Raw genomic sequence first — 13,595 nt, 5'->3', positions numbered from 1 at the left:
ATAAAAGCTTATACTTTTGCACATATGTTCATATATACAAGACCATACAGCACCAGAAGGTATACAAAAAGTTTTAGATCCTTAGGACTGGATTGAATATGCGGAGTGATGGATGTTGCTTTTACTCAACATGTTTCGCGTTCAAGACGCTTCATCAGGAGCATAACGGTCTGATAGTAAACATACATGACACGAACAGGAAACATCAAAAAATGTCAATTAATTAAACAGATTAAACATAACAAATACGTAAAAAAAAAGAGAAAACGTGTATGGAATTAAAAAACTGCCAAATTGTTATTTTTTTTTTCTCAAAAAGAATGTTTATTGACACATATGACAACAATCACAGGTACAGGGTATTTGTACTAAACTAGATCAGTCATTCCAGAAAATGTCAGCATTGCATATAACAACCCCCCCCCCCCCCCCCCCAAAAAAAAGAAGGGGAGAACAGCATTACAAAACAAAACGTAGAGATTCCCTTCCGCATTCCATACAGTTGGCATTATTACACATATCACCCACCAGGCCCTAACTGAGCCCCATCCACCACTCCGGCACCATGCTTCCGCCACCCGCCTCAGCATCTAAACCAATAGTCTCTCCAGGACCAATTCAAGAGGTGCCAGCCCAGGGGTATCCAGCCATGGAGCCCACAGGAGATCAAACTTCCCCCGCCGGCCCCTGTGCTGATAAATATACTTCTCCAGGCGTAGCGTAACGCCCATCTGTGTTATCCATTCATTAATCTTGGGAGGCTCAACCGCCTTCCAATGATGAAGAATGAGTTTACGGGCCTGGAAGAGGGCCCTACCAATAGCCTGCTTAGGATTGTCCTCCACCGGTATATCGTCCAAGACCCCCAGGACACAAACCTTCGGGTCACGGGGGACCGTGGCCAAAAACACCGCGGACAGAGTGCTAAGAACCCCACTCCAGTACAGGTGTAACTTGGGACACCTCCACATTAAATGAATGAGGTCCCCACGGTCTCGTGCACATCTGGAACAGATATCATCTTCCCCCAGGCCCATTCTAAACAATCTTGCAGGTGTGTAATGTACCCTCATCAAAATATACAGTTGTGATAGACGTTGTGCAGCGTTAAGTGAACACCCCTGTACTGCCTGCAATGCTCCGCCAAATTGTTATTTAATAACAATTTGGCAGTTTTTTAATTCCATACACTTTTTCTCTTTTTTTATAACAATTTGGCAGTTTTTTAATTCCATACACCTTTTCTCTTTTTTTATAACAATTTGGCAGTTTTTTAATTCCATACACTTTTTCTCTTTTTTTACGTATTTGTTATGTTTAATCTGTTTAATCAATTGACATCTTTTGATGTTTTCTGTTCGTGTCATGTATGTTTACTATCAGACCGTTATGCTCCTGATGAATTGTCTTGAACGTGAAACATGTTGAGTAAAAGCGAGTAAAAGAAACATCCATCACTGGTGCTGTATGGTCTCGTATATATGAACATATGTGCATAAGTATAAGCTTTTATGTAATATTTCCTAAAATGTGTACTGAGATAATATGCTGATATTGTACTGTTTTGTTCCAAAAGTTCTGTATATCATCATTTTTTCTTTGTATACCCCTTGTTTATGAATAAATATATTTATAGATTTTCTACAATACTTATTTGTACCGTCAAAAGTCCATTCCATTAGCCCAGATCGATTTCCAGTTTCAAAGATTAGACCATTTTCTACTCCTACTGGCCACAGCCCAGCCCCTCTTCCCCCCTTAAGTCTAAAGGGCAGTAAACTGGGCCTTTGTTTAGAATGTTTGGAGACCCCTGCTCTATAAAACTTCTAAAAAATATAGAATTGAAAACAAATTGAGAGATTTCTAAGCATTTAGTCCACTTAGCAAAGTCTGTTTTAGGGCTTTATACCCACTTTTATTCATCCACACATTGTAATACAGTGTTTTTCCCACACAGGGGTTGTTTAGCATAACAAAAAATGCAAATGTATTTCAGACTTCTGGCTAGTTGTTGCACAGCTCTGTCTATGCTTCCTTAAGATTGAGTTGCCTCATTTTCTCATCACCCAAATTGACCTGTTCCACCAGTCGCCCGACTGGGCCTGTTCCATGAGGCGCTCGACTGGACCTGTTCCATCAGTCTCCCAACTAGACCTGTTCCATCATTCAGCCAACTAGACCTGTTCCATCACTCACCCGACTAGACATGTTCCATCAGTCTCCCAACTGGACCTTTTCCATCCCTCACCCAACTAGACCTGTTCCATCACTCACCCAACTAGACCTGTTCCATCACTCACCTGACTAGACCTGTTCCATACCTCACCTGAATAGACCTGTTCCCTGTTACATCACTTGCCAGACTTGACATGTTCTGTCTCCCAACTGGACCTGTTCCATCACTCACCCGACTAGACCTGTTCCCTGTTACATCACTTGCCAGACTTGACCTGTTCCATCAGTCTCCCAACTGGACCTGTTCCATCACTCACCCGACTAGACATGTTCCATCAGTCTCCCAACTGGACCTGTTCTATCACTCACCCGACTAGACATGTTCCATCAGTCTCCCAACTGGACCGGTTACATAACTTGCCAGACTTGTCCTGCTCCATCAGTCTCCCAACTGGACCTGTTACATCACTTGCCAGACTTGACCTGTTCCATCAGTCTCCCAACTGGACCTGTTCCATCACTCACCCGACTAGACCTGTTCCATCACTCACCCGACTAGACCTGTTCCATCACTCACCCAACTAGACCTGTTCCATCACTAACCAAACTAGACCTGTTTCATCACTCTCCCGACTAGACCTGTTCCATCACTCACCCAACTAGACCTGTGCCATCAGTCTCCCAACTAGACCTGTTCCAATACTCACCCAACTAGACCTGTTCCATCACTCACCCAACTGGACCTGTTCCATCAATCACCCAACTGAACCTGTTCCATCAGTCTCCCAACTGGACCTGTTCCATCATTCTCCCAACTAGACCTGTTCCATCAGTCTCCCAACTGGACCTGTTTCATCAGTCTCCCAACTGGACCTGTTCCATCACTCACCCGACTAGACCTGTTCCACCACTCCCCCAACTAGACCTGTTCCATCAGTCTCCCAACTGGACCTGTTCCATCAGTCTCCCAACTGGACCTGTTCCATCAGTCTCCCAACTGGACCTGTTCCATCAGTCTCCCAACTAGACCTGTTCCATCAGTCTCCCAACTGGACCTGTTCCATCAGTCTCCCAACTGGACCTGTTCCATCACTCACCCAACCAGACACTATTCTGGTTCAGATGGGGACTACCAATATCTCTTCACAATCTCCAACTGTCAGATATCAGTCTGGCTTTGTGGACTGTCTGTGTAGACCAGACAGGCCTGGACAGGTGCTCCCCACATGTCAGGCTTCAAGCTACTTGGAGCTCACAGGAGTGAAAACCTGACTAGAGAAAACTCCCTTTTGTTGGCAACACGGCCCTGACTTTAATCAATCAATTGCAGACCCTTTCCCTGCTGAGACAGACACCATGTGCATCTTTACACAGTGACAGACCATCACACTTCTACTATAACTGAAGAATAACTTTTGCGAGGATGTTCCTCTCTATAAATGTATCTTTATTCACACAGTTCTTCTACTGACTGAACAGGTGCCTTATTAGATTATCTTTATTTGTTAAAGGTTTCCCACACTCTCAACATATAAAAGGGCGATCCCGAGTGTGAATTTTCTGGTGTCCAACCAATGTTCCTTTCCTAGAGAAACATCTTCCACACTCTGAACAGCAAAATGGATTTTCTCCGGTGTGAATAGTCTGGTGTCTAAGAAGTATACTCTTCTGAGTAAAACATCTCCCGCACTCTAAACAAGCATACGGACGCTCACCAGTGTGAATTCTCTGGTGTATATTAAGTTTTCCTTTATCAGTGAAACATTTCCCACACTCTAAACAAGCAAAAGGACGCTCACCCGTGTGAATTTTCTGGTGTCTAATAACTTTTCCTTTCTCGGTAAAACCTTTTCCGCACACTGAACAGGAAAACGGACGCTCACCCGTGTGACTTCTCTGGTGCACAATAAATTTTCCTTTCTCAGTAAAAGACTTTCCGCACTCTAAGCAGGAAAATGGACGATCGCCTATGTGACTTCTCTGGTGTACAATACGTTTTCCTTTTTCGGGGAAAAATGTCCTGCTCTCTTGGCATGAAGAAGGGTGCTCATCAGCGTGAACTTTCTGGTGTCTATTAAGGTTGCCTTTATCAGAAAAACATTTTCCGCACCCTGAACAGGAAAACGGACGCTCGCCCGTATGACTTCTCTGGTGTGCAATAAGGTTTCCTTTCTCAGTGAAACACTTCCCACACTCTAAGCATGAATAGGGGCATGTATTTGTGTGAATTTTCTGGTGTAGAGTAAGTTTTCCTTTACAACTAAAACATTTTCCACATTCTGAACAGGAAAAAGGACGCTCACCCGTGTGAATTCTCTGATGTTTTTGAAGGTCTGCATTCTGAATGAAACATTTCCCACACTCTGAACAAGAAAAAGGACGCTCACCGGTGTGAATTTGCTTGTGTCTTAGAAGGTGTCCATGCCGAAGGAAACACTTTCCACACTCTGAACATTTATAGGGACGTTCAGCTGTGTTACTTTTCTCTGGAATTTCAAGCTCTATGTTCCCATTCAGAAAATTTGACAATGAACTCTCTCCCGTGTGATCTCCATAACTTAGAGATCCGCTGGAATTAGATGGATCTACTGTTCCTTCCGCAGTGTGAGATCTCAGATGGATATCTTGAGTAACCATATGTGATTGGTCAGAAAATTCTTCAGGATTTGAGGGATCCATTGATCTCTCTAAATGATAAGGTGTGTGATGCAAGTTTCGAGTAATAGGATTCACTCCCTGAGAAAAGTCTGATAAAAGGTTTCTCTCTGTGGTATTCCAGACAGAACTTTCATCTGTTGGAAAGAAATTTTTAACAAATGTTATAATTATTCTTCATGTCTTCCATTTAGTCATATATATTGGTGTAGCACTTAACAATTTCTCAGAACTCAAGAAGGGAAATTATGGCAATTACAGTATAACTCCAAAATATGAATACAAGGCAGATTAAGAATACAATACTCCCAAACTTCCCCGGGTAACAGTGCTTGTATGTTAATGACATTGTTATTGTAAAGGCCCATACACACGATCTGACTTTTTGACAACAAAATGTCCGACAGACTTGTTTTAGCGGACAATCTGACCGCGTGTACGCTCCATCTTTTTCACCTTTTCGACAACGCCCCTCGGAGCAAAATCCACGGAAAAGTCAGTTGGAAGTCCGATTGTGTGTATGAGGCTTTAGAATGGAGGAGAACCTTCTTCCACCTCAATACTTGGAAATATGACATTACATGGAGGAACAAACTTTTCATATGGTGTTCAGTATCTCCTCCTCATTTGTTGGGAACATGACATTGTTATTGAGGAATGGAGATAGATCTTTCATATGGTGTACAGTATCTCCTCCTCATTTATTGGGAACATGACGTTATATTGAGGAATGGAGATGGACCTTTCATATGGCCTTCTCCATGTCTGTCTATCCACCTGCAAGGTGATTAATGTGGCCAGTTTCTGGGTGGAGACCAAACCTGATTTAAGCAAGCCAAGCCTGCAATCTCAGTATCTCCTCCTCATTTGTTGAGAACATAACGTTATATTGAGGAATGGAGATGGACCTTTCATATGGTGTACAGTATCTCCTCCTCATTTGTTGGGAACATGATCACATATTGAGGAATGTTAATGGAACCCCCTTTTCTTTTGTTAAATAGATTCCATAAATACACATATGTTATACTGTACATTTAGTATGTATTACTTACTCATGTCTATATGTAGAGAAGATTCCTCCTGTTTAATTTTCATAATCATCTCCCCCTCCTCCATAGACTGCTGATCTTCACTCACCAACCTCTCTTCTTCTTCCTCTTTAATCTTACATTTTATGTATTTAAGTTCTTCACCCTAAACCCAAAAGGTGGTAGAATACATTTGTAAAATTAAGAGAGAAAAATACATAGAAAAATATTATCTCATAGCTTAGAATACATTTTTTAGGTCTACATCTACCTGATGGTGGTGAGGGATGGTGTGATCTTCCTGTGTGGAATCCCGGGAATACAGAGGACTGGGACATCTCTCTGGTGGGTTCCCATTACCGGATCCATCTGTAGGAAACACACACACTGACTGAATACATAGTTTCTATGTGTTTATCAGATGATGGGGGATCTAGGTGGACCCTCCGTACTGCTCTCTCCTATACAATAAAGTCTCCTCTTACCCGGTGATGTGAGGGGCGGCTGATTCTCCATCACGACGTCCTTGTAGAGATCCTTGTGTCCTTCTAAATACTCCCACTCCTCCATGGAGAAATAGACAGCAACATCCTGACACCTTATAGGAACCTGACACACACAATGATACAGTCACCATCCAGACACATCCCTTGTCTGTTACTGGATAATGTCCCAGAAGTCCCGGCACCGCTCACCTCTCCTGTCAGCAGATCAATGATCTTCTTGGTGACTTCTAGAATCTTCTTGCCACTGGTTACCTCTGTTGTCAGGCAGTGAGGTGGAGGCACTGTGAGGGGTGATGTTCTGTTAAGACGGCTGCTGGGTGTTAATGGTTCACCAGATGTTTTCTTCACTACTTTATAATCCTGTGTAAAATGACAATAACAATTAGATCTACAGATACCCCAGAATCCCCCTAACTTCTGTGGTCAGGTCATGTTTTAATTTCAAGTGATTCTCCCATAGTCCTCCTCACCTCTCCAGTCAGCAGATAGATGATCTCCAGGGTGAGGTTTAATATTCTCTCAGTCGGATATATTTGGTCTTTATCCATCGTCATTGAGGTAGTCATGAGAATCATTAAAGATGCCCCTTTCTATGGAGAAATGATAAAAATAGATTTATGTGGACTGTACTGGGATGAATAATGTCTGCACAGAGTATTGACCCCTCAGGTGACTTTTTATACGATATTACAGGACTTATTAATCTCAGTAAAAGTAAACCAGAGATTCCTTTTAAAGTACAACTCTGATCAATACCTTTTATTTTAGGTTTATACTCTTTTATTTGTTTGATATACTACTTTGTGTGTAACGGCATCTGTTGAAAACAAAAGACGTCACAGTGAATATGGAGGAAGAGGATGGACATGACGGGGAGGTTAATGGGTGTAAATATAAAATATATTATTACCTCCTCCTCTGCTGTTGGTTCCAGCAACGTCTGTTTACTTCCTCTCAACTCACCTCTCACCCCGAACTTCCTGTTTATATACCCTTACATCACTTCCTGTCTGTGCGTTCCAAGTACGTACTATATGCGAGATCGCCACCTTGTGGAGAATTTATAAACCGCCACTCACATGTTTTAACATTTTCCCCACTATCTCATGCTTCAATTACAGTATGTTGCAAGCGCTATTTCACACCTGGCTTAAATATCATTTAAAACCTAACCAATGGAAAAAAAAAATACATAAATAAATGAAGAACAACAATTTTATAGTACAGAATGAAAAACAAACAGAAAATAGAAATACAATGTTATATTGTTTATGTACAAGTATAGTAGTATACAAATAATATAATATTCATCCACACTACATTCTCTGACAGCTCTCCTCCCAGAGAGCGGATGTGTAGAGGTCAGGTCTTACCACTGGAGGCTCCAAGGAATACAAGAAAGTAAGAGGGTGGATCAGCCTATCAGACTTCATCTCTACCCAAATTATCCCTTTTGCTAGGATGTTCCCCTGTATGAACTCATTTCTAATCATAAAGTTGTTTTATTGAATGAACAGTTACTTTATTAGATCATCTTTTTGTGCAAATTTTTTTACACGCTCTAAACTGTAAAAGGACGTTCCCGGGCATGACGTTTCTGGTGTCCAACCAGACTTCCTTTCCTAGAGAAACTTTGTCCACACTCTGCACATGAAAAAGAGTTTTCAACCCTGTGAATCCTCTGATGTCTAAGAAGTATGCTCTGCTGTGTAAAACATTTTCCGCACTCTGAACAGGAAAAAGGACGCTCCCCCGTGTGAATTCTCTTGTGCGATTGAAGGCTTGCTTTCTCAGTGAAACGTTTCCCGCACTCCGTACAGGAAAAAGGACGCTCCCCAGTGTGACATTTTTGATGTCTGATAAGAACGCCTTTCTGAGTGAAACATTTCCCACACTCTGAGCAGGAAAAAGGGCGCTCACCCGTGTGAACCCTCTGGTGTGTTAGAAGATTTCCTTTTAGAATGAAAGTTTTCCCGCACTCTGAACATGAATAGGGGGGACGCATAGTTGTGTCACTTTCCTCGTGTCTAACCAGTACTATATTCCCACAAAGCAAACTTGGCAATGAACTCTCTCCTGTGTGAACTCCATGATTTAAAGATTCTTTGGAATTAAAAGGATTCATTGTTCCTTCCGCAGTGTGGATATCTGGAGTAACAGTATATGATTCATGAAAAGATTTCTCAGGATTAGAGGCATCCATTAATCTCTCCAAATGGTAAGGCCTGTGATGTATGTTTTGAGTAATGAGATTTACTCCTGGAGAATATTGTGTGATGCGCTTATCTTCTTCAGAATAGTCTGTAGATACAGTAAGATGTCTCTCTGCGGTATTCCAGACATAGATCCCATCTGTAGGAAAGCAATTTACATTTTTTTTAATATGTATTCATAATTTCTTCCATTTAATCATATCTATTGGTCTAGCACTTAATGGTTTTCATAGAAATGGTCATCATACTGAGGAGATGGATCTTTCATATGGTGTACAGTATCTCACCCTTATGTGTTGGGAACATGACGTTATATTGAGGAATGGAGATGGACCTTTCATATGGTGTACAGTATCTCCTCCTCATTTGTTGGGAACATAACGTTATATTGAGGAATGGAGATGGACCTTTCATATGGTGTACAGTATCTCCTCCTCATTTGTTGGGAACATGACGTTATATTGAGGAATGGAGATGGACCTTTCATATGGCCTTCTCCGTGTCTGTCTGTCCACCTGCAAGGTGATTAATGTAGCCAGTTTCTGGGTGGAGACCAAACCTGATTTAAGCCAGCCAAGCCTGTCTGTCTGTCCACCTGCAAGGTGATTAATGGCGTACAGTACCTTCTCATTTGTTGTGAACATCACGTTATATTGAGGAATGGAGATGGACCTTTCATATGGTGTACAGTATCTCCTCCTCATTTGTTGAGAACATTGGATGGAAGTATTGGCACATCAATGATGCTGCTGTTAGCAGTTATTTCTTATTCATACAGGTGTACTACATTAAAAAGACACAATTCCTTAATACAGTTATACTGTGTCAGAACGGCTCCCCTGGTCGAGACGATGTAGCTGTAAGTCGGCCCTTTAAGATGCTGTAGAAGGCGTGCGTGTGCCCAGAGCCGATGCGTGTGCCTGGCGGGTGCGATGACTGCAGGGCACACTCGTGACAGAGCTAGAACGGGATCTGTGTGTGTAAACACACAAATCCCAGTTCTCTCAGGGGAGAGGAGAGAGATCATGTGTTCATACTAAGTATGAACACCAATCTCTCTCCTCTCCTAGTCACCCCCATCCCCCTCACAGTTATGACACACCTAGGGAACACATATAACCCCTTGATCGCCCCCTAGTGTTAACCCCTTCCCTGTCAGTGACATTTATACAGTAATCGGTGCATTTTTATAGCACCGATCGCTGTATAATTGTCAATGGTCCCAAAAAAGTGTCAAAAGTGTCCAATTTGTCTGCCGCAATGTCGCAGTCCTGAGAAAAATCGCAGATCACTGCCATTATTAGTAAAAATTAAATAAAATAATAATAATAAAAAAGCCATAAATCTATCCCCTATTTTGTAGACATTATAACTTTTGCGCAAACAAATCAATATATGCTGATAGAAGTAAAATGCAAAGGGACTGTTTCTGCTTTTAGTATTTATTACTTACTTGTGTCTATATGTAGAGAAGATTCGTCCTGTTTACATTTCCTTATCATCTCCCCCTCCTCCATAGACTGCTGATCTCCACTCACCAACCTCTCTTCTTCTTCCTCTTTAACCTCAACTGTAATGTCTTTTTTTTCTTCACCCTAAACCCCAAAGATGGTAGAATACATTTATAAAAACTAACAAGAAGTTACAGAGAATAATGTTTTCTTGTAGCTTAGATATCCTTTTGTGTTCTAGTTGCTCAGTCCCACCTACCTGATGATGGTGAGGGATGGCGTGATGTTCCTGTGTGGAATCCCGTAAATACAGAGGATGGGGACATCTCTCTGGTGGGTTACTGAAAGGCTCGACGATGACTTCCTTGAAGGGGTTATTGTATACTTCTGAAAACGCCTCCATCACACCAACCTCTTCTTCCTCCTCTTTTATCTCTTCTTTAACCTTATGTGAGATGGTGTGATCTTCCTGAGTGGAATTCCAGGAATACAGAGGACGGGGACATCTCTCTGGTGGGTTCCCATTACTCGATCCATCTGTAAGAAACACACACACTGACTGAATACATTGTTTCTATGTGTTTATCAGATGATGGGGGATCTAGGTGGAGCCTCCGTACTGCTCTCTCCTTTACAATAAAGTCTCCTCTTACCCGGTGATGTGAGGGGCGGCTGATTCTCCATCATGACGTCCTTGTAGAGATCCTTGTGTCCTTCTAAATACTCCCACTCCTCCATGGAGAAATAGACAGTGACATCCTGACACCTTATAGGAACCTGACACACACAATGATACTGTCACCATCCAGACACATCCCTTGTCTGTTACTGGATAATGTCCCAGAATTCCCGGCACCGCTCACCTCTCCTGTCAGCAGATCAGTGATCTTGTTGGTGACTTCTAGAATCTTCTTGGCACTGGTTACCTCTGTTGTCAGGCAGTGAGGTGGAGGCACAGTGATGGGTGATGTCCTGTGAAGACGGCTGCTGGATGTTAATGGTTCACCAAATATTTTCTTTGGTACTCTATAATTCTGTGTAAAGACATAAAATAAAAATTATCACTACAGACTTCCCAGAATCCTACTGATCTCTACAATCAGGTCTGTGTTTTAAAAAAAGTTGTAGGTCCAAAGTTATGTGACCCTCCCAGAATCCTCTTCACCTCTCCGGTCAGTTCTGTGTTTTATTAATAGAGATAAGAGTGATGTCATGTTACCTCCCAGAATCCTCCTCACCTCTCTGGTCAGGTCTGTGTTTTATTAATAGAGATAAGAGTGATGTCATGTGACCTCCCAGAATCCTCCTCACCTCTCCGGTCAGGTCTGTGTTTTATTACTAGAGATAAGAGTGATGTCATGTGACCTCCCAGAATCCTCCTCACCTCTCCGGTCAGCAGATAGATGATCTCCAGGGTGAGGTTTAATATCCTCTCAGTCATATCGATTTGGTCTTTGTCCATCTTTCCTAATGTAGTCATCAGATCCCTATAAGATGCTCCTGTCTGTAGAGAAATAATAAACTGAGAATTAACTGGGTAGAACAATGCCTTGTCCCCGTAACTTACCATCTACGATCCAACGCTCTTCCCTTTTAGGTTTTACCCCGTGTCTTGCAGCTGCGTTGGTGCAGCCTCAGTTGCTCACAGCCTCAGCCTCCTATGCAGCCCCAGTCTATCTTTAGACCATTTCACAATTTCCAGTTTCCTATATTGATTTCTCTAAGATTTCTCCAAGTGCACTGCTGACACCTTGAATCCTCACCACTCCTTTGACTGCCCCATCAATCTTGCCCCTTGGTCTACTTCTGGAAGGACCTACCCACTCTCAATCTCCAAGCACATGTCATCTCCGAATGTATATCGAAACAGCAGATAGGAGGGCACACCAAAGCCCTCAATACAAGCTTCAGTTTTTCCTCCGCTCCTCAGACGCGTTTCACCCACTCCTGGGCTTAGTCCAGTGGTCGCTGGATTTGGCTCTTTGCTTGCCTTTACCCCCTTGGGGCACTATTCCTTCCAATGACACCAAAGATGGGGCACTATTCCTCTCACTGACACCAATGATGGGGAACTATTCCTGCCACTGACACCAATGATGGGGCACGATTCCTCTCACTGACACCAATGTCGGGGAACTAATACTTCCACTGACACCAAAGTCGGGGAACTAATACTCCCACTGACACCAATGATGGGGCACGATTCCTCCCATTGACATCAATGATGGGGCAATATTCCTCCCAACGATACCAATGATGGGACACTATTCTTCCCTCTGACGCTGGGACATTTTCTACTCTCACTGGTCCCCTAAAGCCTGAAGAACAGTAAACTGGCCCTTTGTTTAGAAAGTTTAGAGACCTCTGGCTTTGTCTATGTCTAAGGTGAAATGCATTTAGTGGGGCATGCTCGGGGAGGAGGAAAAGCCAAAGCCTGTTTTGAAGTTTTAGAATCAAATAGCTTCAGTGTGCACTCCTATCTTCTGTTTGTTGTCAATGAGAAACCCTACTTGCATTTCTTTAAAATATTCTTCCTCTAAGCCCAGGAGTAGGTAAAACGTGTTAGAGGAGCATGGTAGGAAATAGGAAGCAGAAGATAAGAATGCACACAAGCTGCCTGGTTCTAAGAATTCCAAACAAGCTTCAGCAAGTTATGAGATGGGAGCGCTCGTTCTGGTAAAACTACCGTTCATAATGGAGTAAGCACATTCATCACGCTGTAACAGACAGAAAAGCGCGAATCGTCTTTTACTAACACAAAATCAGCTAAAGCAGCCCCAAGGGTGGCGTCTTCCGAATGGAACTTCCCCTTTATAGTGCCGTCGTACGTGTTGTACGTCACCGCGCTTTGCTAGAGCATTTTTTTTTTAACGATCGTGTGTGGGCAACGTCGTTTTATTGATGAAGTTGGAAAAAACGTTGTTTTTTCTAGAGGCTGAAAATCGTCGGTTTTTACATGCCGAAAAATGATCGTGTGTACGCGGCATTAGAATCGGGCAGCTTCTCCCATATTCCACTTGCTGTGAATAAGAAAATCTACCTGCATTTCTTTCAAATATTCTTCCTCCTCTTTAACACCTGGGCAATAACTTAGTCTACATCTGAACCCAGGAGTAGGTGAAATGCGTTATGGGGCATGGCAAAAGCTGAAGTCTGTTTTAAAGTCTAATGCTGCGTACACACGATCGGTCCATCCTATGAGAACGGTCTGATGGACTGTTTTCATCGGTTAACCTATGAAGCTGACTGATCTTCAGTCGTGCCTACACACCATCGGTTAAAAAAACGATCGTGTCAGAACACGGTGACGTAAAACACGACGTGCTGAAAAAAACGAAGTTCAATGCTTCCAAGCATGCGTCGACTTGATTCTGAGCATGCGTGGAATTTTAACCGATGGTTGTGCCTATTAATGATCATTTAAATCCATCGGTTAAATTTAAAACAAGATTTCTTTTTTTTAACCTATGGATAAATAACCGATGGGGCCCACACGCGATCGGTTTGGTCCGATGAAAACGGTCCATCAGACCGTTCTCATCGGTTTGACCGATCGTGTGTACG

The 13,595-nt window shown here is 42.6% G+C and overlaps 1 protein-coding gene across 1 annotated transcript in view; it reads right to left on the bottom strand.

Annotated features, from left to right (window-relative positions):
• Nucleotides 1–1,889: 1,889 nt before the first annotated feature.
• Nucleotides 1,890–13,595, bottom strand: part of LOC120910516 — a 29,876-nt gene continuing 18,170 nt past the window's right edge. The window contains exons 5-8 of the mRNA XM_040322274.1: nucleotides 10,895–11,065; nucleotides 6,620–6,727; nucleotides 5,886–6,006; nucleotides 1,890–4,967 (exon numbers count right to left, since the gene is read on the bottom strand). Coding sequence (XP_040178208.1) covers nucleotides 3,700–4,967; nucleotides 5,886–6,006; nucleotides 6,620–6,727; nucleotides 10,895–11,065 — 1,668 coding nt within the window. The 3' untranslated portion in view covers nucleotides 1,890–3,699. The remainder of the gene's footprint in view (nucleotides 4,968–5,885; nucleotides 6,007–6,619; nucleotides 6,728–10,894; nucleotides 11,066–13,595) is intronic.

Source organism: Rana temporaria, chromosome 8 (genome assembly GCF_905171775.1).
Source record: "Rana temporaria chromosome 8, aRanTem1.1, whole genome shotgun sequence".
NCBI lineage: Eukaryota > Metazoa > Chordata > Amphibia > Anura > Ranidae > Rana > Rana temporaria.
This window is presented reverse-complemented; position numbering and strand designations above follow the sequence as displayed.